The sequence below is a fragment of the Sander lucioperca genome, chromosome 2, assembly GCF_008315115.2.
Source record: "Sander lucioperca isolate FBNREF2018 chromosome 2, SLUC_FBN_1.2, whole genome shotgun sequence".
Taxonomy (NCBI): domain Eukaryota; kingdom Metazoa; phylum Chordata; class Actinopteri; order Perciformes; family Percidae; genus Sander; species Sander lucioperca.
In genome coordinates, this window is record NC_050174.1 from 35,561,689 (window position 1) to 35,576,688 (window position 15,000).

The 15,000-nt window shown below is 42.9% G+C and overlaps 1 protein-coding gene across 1 annotated transcript in view; it reads right to left on the bottom strand.

Annotated features, from left to right (window-relative positions):
* The window catches only part of trpm6 (transient receptor potential cation channel, subfamily M, member 6), a 56,893-nt gene that overhangs the window by 9,747 nt on the left and 32,146 nt on the right, over positions 1-15,000 (bottom strand). The window contains exons 20-28 of the mRNA XM_031317284.2: positions 13,495-14,122; positions 8,001-8,098; positions 5,166-5,256; positions 3,552-3,598; positions 3,403-3,467; positions 2,814-2,839; positions 2,633-2,683; positions 1,332-1,397; positions 675-961 (exon numbers count right to left, since the gene is read on the bottom strand). Coding sequence (XP_031173144.2) covers positions 675-961; positions 1,332-1,397; positions 2,633-2,683; positions 2,814-2,839; positions 3,403-3,467; positions 3,552-3,598; positions 5,166-5,256; positions 8,001-8,098; positions 13,495-14,122 — 1,359 coding nt within the window. The remainder of the gene's footprint in view (positions 1-674; positions 962-1,331; positions 1,398-2,632; positions 2,684-2,813; positions 2,840-3,402; positions 3,468-3,551; positions 3,599-5,165; positions 5,257-8,000; positions 8,099-13,494; positions 14,123-15,000) is intronic.

Sequence of the window (15,000 nt, forward strand, 5' to 3'; positions counted from 1 at the left end):
AGACTCCATGTAAATAATCAGGACTTTTAGCCTGTATAGAGCCAGTATATTTCCACCAGACTCCATGTAAATAATCAGGACTTTTAGCGTGTATAGAGCCAGCATATTTCCACCAGACTCCATGTAAATAATCAGGACTTTTAGCGTGTATAGAGCCAGCATATCTCCACCAGACTCCATGTAAATAATCAGGACTTTTAGCGTGTATAGAGCCAGCATATTTCCACCAGACTCCATGTAAATAATCAGGACTTTTAGCCTGTATAGAGCCAGCATATTTCCACCAGACTTTATGTAAATAATCAGGACTTTTAGCGTGTATAGAGCCAGCATATCTCCACATGTAAATGGGTGAATTAAGGGTTTATTTCAACCAAACCAGAGAGGTGATTGTTGGAACAGTGGAAAGATGAACCAAGACGGCTTTTGGTAGTTTTATTTAGTTTCTGTCCACTTTGAATGAAGTGTGTTTTACCATGATAAAAGTCCTCATTATTTACATGGAGTCTGGTGGAGTTTGGTGATGGTGATTTCAGGGCTGTTTCATGTTAAACTAAAAGGATCTTACTCTTTAACTAAAAGGTCTATCTCTGTAGGGATCCATCCCATAATGTTGTCAGACACTTAGAATAATAATCTGAGCCTGTGTGCATTTTACTTCTTGGTACACTTACCCTTAAACACAGCTGCAGCGCCGTGCTACCGTGGAAGTACCTCTGCCAGGCCCGAACCACCTCGGGCCTGAAGGCTTTGACCATGTACACCAGGCCGGGTCTGAGCACGTCACGTTCTGCCCAGGTACACAGCACCCTGCAGCCTCGCCGCAGCCCCCCGTCCAGAGAGCCCTCCTCGCTGGAGAGTGGCTGCAGCATGGCGGACAGGCCGCGGGACGACCACGCTGGTACTGTGCTGGATTCAGACGGAACTTCCTCCATCGAGTAGATGCTGACCTCCTCTCCTCCTGCAGAGAAAACAGCACAGCCAGCAATGTGAACTATCCACACAGATACAAACACATCAACATAAGCGGGAAAAAGTGCGGAAAAGATGTTGCACGTCTGCATGGATTGAGAAAAGAGACAAAAACTTCTAATTTCTTTTTCAAAAAAACAACATAAACTCCAAAAAAGCAGCAAAAATGTCTGAAAAAAGCAACAAAAACAGTGAAAAGCAACGAAAAACCTTGAAAAAAGCAGCAAAAATGTCGTAAATAGCAACAAAAACATTGATAATAGCAGCAAAAACTTCATAAAGAGTCCAGAATGGATTATTTTGGGGGTTTTAACCCCCCACTGTAAATGATGCTGAGGCACCAAACACTAAAGTTTTACCCAGAAAGGAGACTGGAGTGAAGGGAATGGTGTGAGCCAGTCGCATCAGATTGTTTCTCTCCATCGCTGTCAACACACACACACACACACACACACACACACACACACACACACACACACACACACACACACACACACACACACATACAGGAGCTTAAATACACCTGTAATAATACACCTGTAATAACTTTAAGAGATGAATCCAGGTAGAAAACTGCTTTTAGAAAATACTGCACCAAAATGTTGAGCAATGATTTAAGGATAGCTTTGGGTTTTTTCAACCTGGACCATATTTTTCTATGTTTTGTGTCTAAGTGACTGATGGGAACAACGGTCTTTGACATTGGTCCAGTATTAAGCAAGAAAAACAAGCTGCAATGTTACGTTAAACCGTCAGTCAGCGTCCACTAAAAGTTCTGTTGTTGCCGCTGACAGACTCAGATTATTATTCTAAGTGTCTGATAACATTATGGGATGGATCCCTACAGAGATAGACCTTTTAGTTAAAGAGTAAGATCCTTTTAGTTTAACATGAAACAGCCCTGAAATCACCATCACCAAACTACACCAGACTCCATGTAAATAATCAGGACTTTTATCATCGTAAAACACACTTCATTCAAAGTGGACAGAAACTAAATAAAACTACCAAAAGCCGTCTTGGTTCATCTTTCCACTGTTCCAACAATCACCACTCTGGTTTGGTTGAAATAAACCCTTAATTCACCCATTTACATGTGGAGATATGCTGGCTCTATACACGCTAAAAGTACTGATTATTTACATGGAGTCTGGTGGAGATATGCTGGCTCTATACATGCTAAAAGTCCTGATTATTTACATGGAGTCTGGTGGAAATATGCTGGCTCTATACACGCTAAAAGTCCTGATTATTTACAGGGAGTCTGGTGGAAATATGCTGGCTCTATACACGCTAAAAGTGCTGATTATTTACATGGAGTCTGGTGGAAATATGCTGGCTCTATACACGCTAAAAGTCCTGATTATTTACATGGAGTCTGGTGGAAATATGCTGGCTCTATACACGCTAAAAGTCCTGATTATTTACATGGAGTCTGGTGGAGATATGCTGGCTCTATACACGCTAAAAGTCCTGATTATTTACATGGAGTCTGGTGTAGTTTGGTGATGGTGATTTCGTGGCTGTTTCATGTTAAACTAAAATGATCTTACTCTTTAACTAAAAGCTCTATCTCTGCAGGGATCCATCCCATAATGTTGTCAGACACCAAATTACCTTCTAATAATCAAACTTAATTTTCTGCACACTTTCTTAATACCTGAATAGTGCGAATACAAATTGTCAGTGGACTGGAATGAGGAGCTCTTCGCTGCAGACAAACAACAAAGGAAAATCAAAATACAGTAACAGTAAATCTCACAACACTTAACCCAATAACTTCATTAACATATTAATATATATTATTAGGAAATGTATCCAAACTGTACGTTCAGAAATACCTTCAGGGGCGATCCCACTCTGCAAACTGCAGTCATAAACAGAAAGATGGGATGTAATTATTACATTATTATATGTTAATATGCTAACAATTCACATTTACATAATTACAAAAACTAGCCAGGCAAAGAATCTTTATCTCCCTCTGAATAAAACAACCCGCAGGTAACAAAAACGTTGGAAAAAAAACGAAAATGTCGAAAAAAAAAAAAAATGTTGAAAACCCCCCCAAAACGTTGAAAAAACCCCAAAAATGTTGAAAAAACCCCCAAAAATGTCGAAAAAAGCAACAAAAATGTTGAAAAAAAAATGTTGAAAAAAAAGCCAAAAACTTAAAAAAAAAAAAGCCAAACACTTTGAAAAAAAAAAGAAAAACGTTGAAAAAAGCCAAAAATTTTGAAAAAAATCCAAAATGTTGAAAAAAAAAAACCCAAAACGTAAAAAAAAACATTGATTTACCTAAAATGTTAAAACACGTAAAAAAAATAAGAACGTTGAAAGAAGCCACCAGCTGCCTGCGTGTATGAAAGGTGCTATAATAATAATAAATAAGTCAGATTTCTTCGATGTGTGTTTACGCGTCAGACTTACGAGGACCGGCGGCTCGTGGGTCTGGCCCAGCTGTTCCACGCTGAGTGAGTCGGGCTCCAAACGTCCTGCAGACACGTTTAAAGAGAACACGTTATACACTCAACGCACATCTTATTTTAGTAATTTTTCCACGGTTACTGCAGATTTACCTGATGGGAAAACACCTGCTTCTGCAGCAAATCCATCGGTTCAAAATCTGAAAACAATATTGATATTTTTATTTTTTAATTTAAATATTTAAAAACAAAAGTTACAGGTCACTGTCTTTTTATTTCTATGCTGGGTTGATTCAGAGAGGCCACGGTGCCACACTGCGTTCAGATTCAATGGGAAGTACTAACGTTAGCGGTCCGCTGACCCACTGCCACTGGGTCCACCCAAGGGGGTCAGCTTCTCCTTGGACCACGTAGCTCCTACGGCGCCATTTTGATGCTACCAAGCCATCACCTCCCGTTAGCATCCCATTGACTGCCATTCATTTTGACGTCACTTTGACAGAGAATAACTTTACATCTGAAGAGTTTAAAGACTCTATTTGTCCATTGTTTATTTCTAAAGAAACACGACAATGTATAAAAGGCTCCATTACCTTGTACCTCACGTTATGGCTCCGTAGCAGACGTTTTTATAAAAATAGGCTAACGATTGGGTCATAACCACGAGACTTACTGTCTCATAGTAGAGGAATTACCGTATAGTACAGGAGAAGCTCTCAGGCAGTTTAGACTTCCATTAGCTGTTTAAGTTTAATTACTAATGTTAACTATCATTTTAGTGATCAATAATTAGCCTGTGTCTATGTTATCTCCTTACATATACCTACGCTCTCCGTCTCTGCTAGATTGGGAATGATTGAGATTTCTCTTGGCACAGCTACCAGAAGACTTCCAACTTTCAGACAGGTTGCTCACGTCACATCTACGTCTTCAAGCTCAGTTGGAGGCTGCTCAGTAACGCTCAGCCATCACCGGGAAAGATCTTCTAATATCCTTCACTGGTCTCCGTCCAGAGACACGGGATCTGCTGGTCCATTCTTATATACAGTCTATGGGTCTAACGTTAGCGGTCTGCTGACCCACTGCTGCTGTCACTGTGACAACTAACAACAATCGCCATTTAGTTGTGTACCAATCAAAAGACCACGGGAAACAGTTCAATGGCCTTTCTGTCCATTTTATTTCTGTCAAGCCAGCCCCACATCCAGATGTTGGGTCTGGGAACTCCCCATTGGCTGGGCTCAATCCGAGGGGCGGGATAAACGGTTGTCTTTCAAATTCCCTCTGTACGCAATAGGATAGCTCTACAACCAATCAGAGCAACGCTAGTTGATAGATTAAACTTTAAACTGCGAACACATCTTCCTTTTTTAAGAATGACTTCAGAGCCGTTCTTTGTTCTTTTCTCAAAGAAAAGCTGAACTCAAAGTCTTCCAGAGTCACAGCCAAAGCCGACTCCAAAGACCGCTGTTCGCCAGCAGCAGCAGCCATAAGCCCCGCCCACCGACTCTATACACGATGTGATTGGCCCGGCCAGAGTTTGGTTTTTCCAGCTCGCAAGCAAACGGAGAGTTGCTAGACCCCCTGGCTCTATCTCTACATGCTCTGCCCCTACAGTGTGTCTAGATTTCTAGGCTAGTAAACATATACTATAATGGTACAATATTGGCTGTCTTACTTGTGTCCCCTTTATGAATTGCTCTCCCTAACCCCTAACCCCTAACCGTTAGATAATGTAATACTGTAAACGGGACTGTGTGTCCTTACTGAGCTGACTGAGGCTGGTTGAAGCCGACCAACATGCGGACTGTCCTCTGAGTCTCCGGCGCCGTCTACAGCAGCCGTCAGAGAGATGGGACTGCGTCTGTTTTACACAGAAACAAAGAGACAGAAGAAGTCACTAGCTGTGTTAGAAACCATTCCCTAGCACGCAAATACAGTCATGTGAACAAAGGACACCCATGCTAAATTTGACTAAAAAGAGGAATAAAAAAATCATCTTTAGGAAATTGATCTTAATGCCTTAATTAAAAAAGAAAAAAGAGGAAAAATCCGACCTTTAAGGACACCAATTTTCTTTGTGAATGAATAATGTATCGTAAATAAATAAATGTTCTTCCTTAAAATACAGGGGGCATAAGTCAGTCCACCCCTATGTTAAATTCCCATAGAGGCAGGCAGACTTTTATTTTGAAAGGCCAGTTATTTCATGGATCCAGGATACTATGCATCCTGATAAAGTTCCCTTGGTCCCCACATCATCACATACCCTTCACCATACCCCCACATCATCACATACCCTTCACCATACCCCCACATCATCACATACCCTTCACCATACCCCCACATCATCACATACCCTTCACCATACCCCCACATCATCACATACCCTTCATCATACCCCCACATCATCACATACCCTTCATCATACCCCCACATCATCACATACCCTTCACCATACCCCCACATCATCACATACCCTTCACCATACCCCCACATCATCACATACCCTTCACCATACCCCCACATCATCACATACCCTTCACCATACCTAGAGATTGGCATGGGGTACTTTCCATAAAATCATCTCTCAATGCAAATCAAACCAGCTATTAGGCTAACTGAAATACAACCATGTTAATCTCTAGGTATGGTGAAGGGTATGTGATGATGTGGGGGTATGGTGAAGGGTATGTGATGATGTGGGGGTATGGTGAAGGGTATGTGATGAGGTGGGGGTATGGTGAAGGGTATGTGATGATGTGGGGACCAAGGGAACTTTATCAGGATGCATAGTATCCTGGATCCATGAAATAACTGGCCTTTCAAAATAAAAGTCTGCCTGCCTCTATGGGAATTTAACATAGGGGTATGTATAATTATGCCTCCTGTATTTTAAGGAAGAACATTTATTTATTTACGATACATTATTCATTCACAAAGAAAATTGGTGTCCTTAAAGGTCATTTTTTTAATTAAGGCATTAAGATCAATTTCCTAAAGATGATTTTTTTATTCCTCTTTTTAGTCAACTTTAGCATGGGTGTCCTAATTTTTTCACATGACTGTAGTTCCCTATAAAGTGTGTTCGCCATTTTGTAGGGGTGATCCAATTCTTCGCTGTTAAAGGACAATTCCAGCGTAAAATAAAACTAGGGGTTAATAACGTGTACCGAGTCGACCGTTCTCTGGGACACGTTTACATGCTAATCTAATGCGTCTCTATCTTTTAACAAGCTACCGCAAAACCAGTGGTTAGCTGCTAACGCTAGCTTTCGTGGCAGAGGGTAAATCACTATTTATATCACTAACAAGGCTCAAAATATCACCACACTTCAACGGTAGCATAATGAGGGTCCCTAAATGTTAACCAAACATTGAGAACTTTGTAAGTGTACAGACAGTTTATTAAAAAGATAGATTATAAAGACAGTAGCGTTCGTGTTTATTTATAAAGTTCTCCATGCTTCGGTTAAAAGCAGCTACACACTGAGCCGATAATCGGCCGTCTGACAGTCTGGCGAGGTCGGTGACTCGAGTCTGTTCGGTGTGTCCTGTGCCGTCGTCCGTTGGAGGAGCCGTCGGCCTTCATTTTGGCCGACCTGACATGTTCAGTCAGAGACAGGACAGTCGGGACTCACCCGGAAATGGGGAGCGTGATGAGCGTGACTAGAGCCTCTCAAAATCTGACGAAAATCTTTTAAGGCCCTGACACACCAACCAGACGGCCGACCGTCGGCAGTAAAGCCAGTCGGACTGATCAGTCGGGTCCCCGAGGTCCAAAAAAATGCCTCAAAACACACTGAAGAGACGCCGACTTGAGCGTACGCTCCGCAACTGCGCGAAACGAATACGTCTCCATAGCAGCAGGCGGCGCTGCTCTGTATTGTTTCCCAGAAAATGAAAACCGGCAGCTGATTGGATGAACGCGTCACGTGGGTCTGGTTTCTCCGGAAATTCACAGCCAGACTGTCATGGCGTCTCGTTCAGAATACGATCTCATATTGGACTAAAATAGTTCACCGAAACGTGTTTCTGAAAACATTTTAAGAGAGAAATAGGCCGTGCAGTTGCTGAATCTGTCTTCATTTCAGATCAACAAAGGTCAGTTTAAAAGATTTTCATCAGATTTTGAGAGGCTCATCCGCTCGCCGTTCCCGGGTGAGTCCCGACTGTCCTGTCTCTGACTGTCCTGTCTCTGACTGTCCTGTCTCTGACTGAACATGTCAGGTCGGCCAAAATGAAGGCCGACGGCTCCTCCAACGGACGACGGCACGAACACACCAACCAGACTCGAGTCACCGACCTCGCCAGACTGTCAGACGGCCGATAATCGGCTCTGTGTGTCAGCGCCTTTAAACTGACCTTTGTTGATCTGAAATGAAGACAGATTCAGCAACTGCACGGCCTATTTCTCTCTTGGCTTAAAAAACGTTGAAGACCCCTGCTATAGAGGGATTATTGAGAGAACGGTTTCCAACACAGCTACAGAATATAAAACCATAAGAACTACTAGCATGGTTGTATGAATTCATGCAACAGTCGGTGCATTACTGAACCATCACGGAGACATTTCAATCATCTGAAGAAAGTCAATCTCACCGTGTCGGGGCTGCTCTCCTGGATCTTCACCGTCTTCCTGTGATGGTTTTTGCCTCGGCCGTCTACAACCTGAGTGAAGTCAGAAGACTTGGACCACTCTGCAGAAACAAAAACACACTTATTCTGGAAGAAAGTACGGCTGCAAGATCACGGACAACCCAAATTCAGTTCACCAAAGACGCCAAAAAAAAAGGAAACGACTTCAAAAAGCAACAGAATGTAAAAAAAAAAAGCACCCACAACTTCTGAAAAAGGGCTAATGCTTATTCTATTGTCTTAGAAAATTGAGACAAAAACTTTGAAAAAAGCTTAAAAAAAACACCACAAAAAAATCGACAAATTCGTCTAAAAAGCGGGGGGGAAACATTGGAAAAAAGCAACAAAAATGTCTAAAAAAAACGACATAAAAAGTTTATAAAAAATGAAATTAAAACATCTGAAAAAGAGCCAAAAAATTTCTTTAAAAACCCGACAAAAAAATCTCTAAAAATGTGACAAAAACATCTATAAAGCGGGGGGAAAACATTGAAAAAGGCGACAAAAACGCCTAAAAAAAGGAAAGAAAACTTTGAAAAAAACCTGAAATACTTCAAAAAGCAACAGAACGTAAAAAAAAAGCACCCACAACTTCTGAAATAAGCGTAAAAAACCCGACAAATTCGCCTAAAAAGCGGAAAAAAAAAACATTGTAAAAAGCGACAAAAATGTCTAATAAAACGTTTTAAAAAAAGGAAATTAAAAGATCTGAAACAGAGCCAAAAATGTCTTTAAAAATGTGACAAAAAAATCTAAAAAGAGGAAAAAAAACACTGAAAAAAAGCCACAAAATTTTTTTAAAAACAGGTCAACACATCTGAAAAAAGAGCCAAAAAATGTCACTATAGAGCCGGAAGCTTGGCCCGTTATTGTGACGGTCTGTGGCGCTAATGTCTATTGTCTAATTGTCTATTAGGATTTCTAACCCCTGCAGTGCTTCCATCGGTTTGTGGAAGACTTCGGTGAACATATTTGGTGAAGGTTTAGAGGTTCTTCCCTCAAGAAAATGGGACGTTTTTCAATAAGAAAAAAAAAATGCAATTTCATTCACATTTTGGACCGTTATTTATACATATAACGTTATATATACTACCAGTCAAAAGTGTGGGGTTACTTATAAACGTCCATTCCAGACAGAATACCAGCTGAGATCAGTTGCATTGTTTTTTTAACCAGGGCAGCAGTTTTCAGATTACATTATGAGCTTATGTATAGATTTAGATTTATTTTTATTTGATTAGGACAATGCACATTAATCAACATTTCTGTAAATGCACCAGTGTTAGCCAGTTGGCTAATTTTCAACTGTAGTCCTAGTTGCATGCATGTCTTTATGGTGGGAAGAAACCGGAGCACCCGTAGGAAACCCACGCAAGCACGAGGAGAACATGCAAACTCCACACAGAAAGGACCGGGACGACCTGGATTCAAACCCAGAACCTTCTTGCTGTGAGGCAGAAGTGCTAACCACTGAGCCACAGTGCTGCCCTTACATAATTGCAAAAGGGTTCTCGACTGTTGTAGACAGAAGTGGCTGAAGAAAGGCTTGAAATCAATGCTGTATGGTCTACACGTCATACCTAAATTAAAAGTGGTCCAGCTCCCATATACTCAGCCTTGGCCTGGTATCACTCTAAATTTTTTGTTCCAAGTGTCAGGGTGATTCTAGACCTTACTGACACAGAGTTACAGAGGCTAGAATGGAGTTTTTAATTTCCGTCCAAGTCCTACATCTGTAAAATGATTGGAATACACTGCTGTGAACACATCTGACAGCTGACAGACAGCACAGGACATCAGCCACATGGCTCAGCTTACTGCAGAAACAATGAAGACAAAAGACTCCAAAATGGATTTTATATGAATTCTTTACTACAGATATGGAGTATGTGTAACTACTGTGTGTTTTTTTTTATTTCCATTTGAAAAGTGCAAAGAAAAAAGCCAAAAAACTACAAAATACAACACTTCTCAAACACACACACACACACACACACACACACACACACACACACACATCAATCACCTTTCACACACACACACACACACACCCACACACACACACACACATCAATCACCTTTCACACACACACACACACACACACACACACACACACACACACTCACACACACACACACACACACACACACACACACACACACACACACACACTCACACACACACACACACACACACACACACACACACACACACACACACACACACACACACACACATCAATCACCTTTCACACTCACACACACACACACACACACACACACACACACACACACACACACACACACACCCACACACACACACACACACACATCAATCACCTTTCACACACACACACACACACACACACATCAATCACCTTTCACACACACACACACACACACACACACACACACACACACACACACACACACACTCACACACACACACACACACACACACACACACACACACACACACACACACACATCAATCACCTTTCACACACACACACACACACACACACACACACACACCAGTCACCTTCCCAGTGATATCAGGCCCACCCCAGAGTGAGAGTATATGGGAGCTGGACCACTTTTAATTTAGGTATGACGTGTAGACCATACAGCATTGATTTCAAGCCTTTCTTCAGCCACTTCTGTCTACAACAGTCGAGAACCCTTTTATAATTATGTAAGCACATAATATAATCTGAAAACTGCTGCCCTGTTCAAAAAAACAATGCAACTGATCTCAGCTGGTATTCTGTCTGGAATGGACATTTATAAGTGACCCCAAACTTTTGACCGGTGGTGTATTTCTACCATCTGTTGAGCCAGAGAAGATAATTAAAGACAAAACTTGCTAAAGAAGTCCACTGGGGACCAGCTACCATCAACAGATCTGAGTCATGTAATCAGTCATTTAGTTAGTTCTGATACTTGCGTTGATTTTCTCTAGGGATGCACCGAATCCAGATTTTTTTGGGGTTCGGCCGAATACCAAATCCACTGGTTAAGATTCTGCCGAATCCAAAACCGGATACCGAATCCAGTGACTGTCCTTCCTTTGCCGTACCTGAAGTTGCTGCATTTTGGCTGCTGTCTGTAGATTCCTTCATCACAACTCGTATTCTTCCAGATGTTTGATACCAGATGTTGTAACAGCGGTGATGTTGTGTATAGTTTAGGGTCCTCGCCACCACCAGACTAATCAGCATTACAGATTGAACATGTAGCTGGACTTGAATGGTCTTCTTTTGACTGAAAGTTCTGCCAAACTACACTTTTTCTGCTCACCAGTTCCATTTCCACTTCCTCACAGCCTGCTGCATGAACGCTCCACCTACGTAAACACCTTCCTGTAATCAATGGCGCCGTCATTACGGCGACCAGCGTAGCGCGCGTAGTGCAAGTGTAGGGTTCGGTTCCGTGGGAAAAAATTGTAACCGGCAATTTCCACTGGATGCGGAATGTCTCCGGAACGTCGACGGAGTCATTAGGTTTCCATTAAAGTCAGTGTGTGTATTTCCACTGACTGCAGAACGTCTGCGTCCCGACTCCGTCCCAGCTCCGGCGGTCCCAGCCCTCCGGAGCAGATACCAGAGCTTCTATTGTTGCCGGACGCCGGAGAGCTCCGCAGCAACTCAGCACACGGCAGATAGTGGAGACAGGAAGTTGAGCACAGAAACAAAATAAACATCTGGTTAATTTTCAAAGTAAAATCCAGCGTGCTCACGGCGGATCATATTTCCTGCACTACACCTTGAAAACACAGCTCAGAGTAGTTTCCCCTCTACTCCTCTGGATGGAAACTAACTGGTGGTGGTTTTGTGGTTCTATTCTACGTGAATTCGTGAGATCTTGTGGGTCCTCGTGACTACAGCTGTCAGTCATGGCCGCAGCCGTGCCGCAACAAATCCGGACCTGGTGGGGATTGACCAAGGGGGTCAGCTTCTCCTCGGACCGCGTAGCTCCTATGGCGCCATGTTGATGCTACCAAGCCATCACCTCCCGTTAGCATCCCATTGACTGCCATTCATTTTGACGTCACTTTGACAGAGAATAACTTTACATCTGAAGAGTTTAAAGACTCTATTTGTCCATTGTTTATTTCTAAAGAAACACGACAATGTATAAAAGGCTCCATTACCTTGTAGCTCACGTTATGGCTCCGTAGCAGACGTTTTTATAAAAATAGGCTAACGATTGTGTCATAACCACGAGACTTACTGTCTCATAGTAGAGGAATTACCGTATAGTACAGGAGAAGCTCTCAGGCAGTTTGGACTTCCATTAGCTGTTTAAGTTTAATTACTAATGTTAACTATCATTTTAGTGATCAATAATTAGCCTGTGTCTATGTTATCTCCTTACATATACCTACGCTCTCCGTCTCTGCTAGATTGGGAATGATTGAGATTTCTCTTGGCACAGCTACCAGAAGACTTCCAACTTTCAGACAGGTTGCTCACGTCACATCTACGTCTTCAAGCTCAGTTGGAGGCTGCTCAGTAACGCTCAGCCATCACCGGGAAAGATCTTCTAATATCCTTCACTGGTCTCCGTCCAGAGACACGGGACCTGGTGGTCCATTCTATATACAGTCTATGGTATTGACGGACGGCGGAGCACGCAGCCGTTCTGCAGCGGAGCCGGTCCACAGACGTTCTGCATCCAGTGGAAATTGCCGGTAAGGTTCGGCAGAAACCCAACCCCGTCAAAAAGCCCAATATTCAGCTGAATCCGAACCTGAATCCTGGATTCGATGCATATCTGGTTGTTACATTCATTCGGCTTCGGTGCTGCAGCTAAACTTTATAACGGTAGAGCAGGGGGGGCCAACCTGTGGCTCGTGAGCCGTATGCGGCTCTTTGCCTGCTCCTGTGAGGCTCTCACTGTGTGGCTGGGGGCTGTGTCATTGGTTGATTGTTGTTTTTAACTTTTCTGAAACATACAGTATTTCAGATAAGTAAAAAAAAACAAACACATTTGAATACATCTGCCAGTTATTTTAAAATGGAAAATAATGCAGCAGAGTTTTGAGGACAGATTGTGCAACCTGAGGAAAAGCAGCGGCCACAGATCACCTTCCTCGTTAACCCTTTCACTGCTGAATCTGATTGTTTGAAAGCCCCTTTAGTGACAAATGAGTGAGAGAGTTCTTCGAGAGGCCACAACCGAGTTCAAGCAAGACCTGAAAAGGATTGTGGATAACAAAGACTGTCAGGTTTCACACTGAGTCAATCTAAGTGAGAAAAAAAACTATGAAAACTGCTATGTATTATGACTGTCATCAGATCTGGAAGACACTGTTGCTGTTGTAGTGTGGACGTGCATGTGTTGTGTGGCTTTTTGTTATGGTGCATTTTTTTTTGTGGCTCTTTATACCTAACTGGTTGGCCACCCTTGCGGTAGAGGAAAACCCTTCCCTGCATTACAAACGATAGGACGTTACCTCTGGTCTTGCTGCATCCTAGCGAAGTGTCGTCCCTGAAACTAAAGTTAAGAGAAGACAACGACCCCCTCGTGGGACTGAGCGGCGCCCCGGAGAACGCCATGTTCTCCACGCTGGACGACAGGGACCGGCAGTAGCCGTAGGGACGGTCTCTGGACAGACGCGCCCACCTGGGCGACTTCGGTTCCGGCCGTCCCCATTGGCTGGAAGGCCTGGACCGAGAAATCGGCCGGCCGTCGTCCTGAGAAAAGGCCGGATTCACCAAACCCTCGGCGAGGTCTCGGGAGCTGGACAGAAGGCCGGCGTCGCTCGAGGCTCTGGAAAAATGTCCATCAGACAGCTGTTCACGTGTCCCTTCTTCCTCTCGCTCTTCCTCCTCCTCTTCCTCCTCTTCCATGGACGTTTCCTCCTGGCTGGGGTACAGGTACGGGTCCCAGGTCCAGTGTTTGTAATGCGGCGACTCCAAGCCTCGGGGAGACAGAGGGGAGCCACAGCGGGACAGAGCACACGACTCAGAGGGTGTCTGGTCCCGCGAAACGTGAAAGTGAGAGAGGAAAGCATGAGACGAAGGTCTGGAGACTGCGGGACAATTCTCACTGGGATGCTCCAACGTAGCAGACGGTGAATCCTAGGGCGGGAAATACAGGGTTATACAAAATACTTAAAACTGTGAGTAATTTATTATATGGTAGTTTTACTGTCATACAGCTGACAGTGTTAGGTATTCAAGGGTCACTTCTGTATTTTTCAACCTGGACCTTATTTTCCAATGCATTGGAGTCTAAGTGACTGGTGGGAACAACAGTATTTGAAATGGGCAAATCGTTCAGCGTCAGTTTTCGTCGACTAAAAGTTCTGTTGCTGCTGCTGACAGATTATTATTTTAAGTGTCTGACAACATTATAGGATGGATCCCTACAGAGATAGACCTTTTAGTTAAAGAGTAAGATCCTTTTAGTTTAACATGAAACAGCCCCGAAATCACCATCATTTTAGCTCTATACACGCTAAAAGTCCTGATTATTTACATGGAGTCTGGTGGAAATATGCTGGCTCTATACACGCTAAAAGTCCTGATTATTTACATGGAGTCTGGTGGAGATATGCTGGCTCTATACACGCTAAAAGTCCTGATTATTTACATGGAGTCTGGTGGAGATATGCTGGCTCTATACACGCTAAAAGTCCTGATTATTTACATGGAGTCTGGTGGAAATATGCTGGCTGTATACACGCTAAAAGTCCTGATTATTTACATGGAGTCTGGTGGAGATATGCTGGCTCTATACACGCTAAAAGTCCTGATTATTTACATGGAGTCTGGTGGAAAAATGCTGGCTCTATACACGCTAAAAGTCCTGATTATTTACATGGAGTCTGGTGGAGATATGCTGGCTCTATACATGCTAAAAGTAGTGATTATTTTCATGGAGTCTGGTGGGGTTGGTGATGGTGAAAGTAAAAGTTTGTTTAAATGCTTTAAGCAAATATTTAATAAAACTCAAA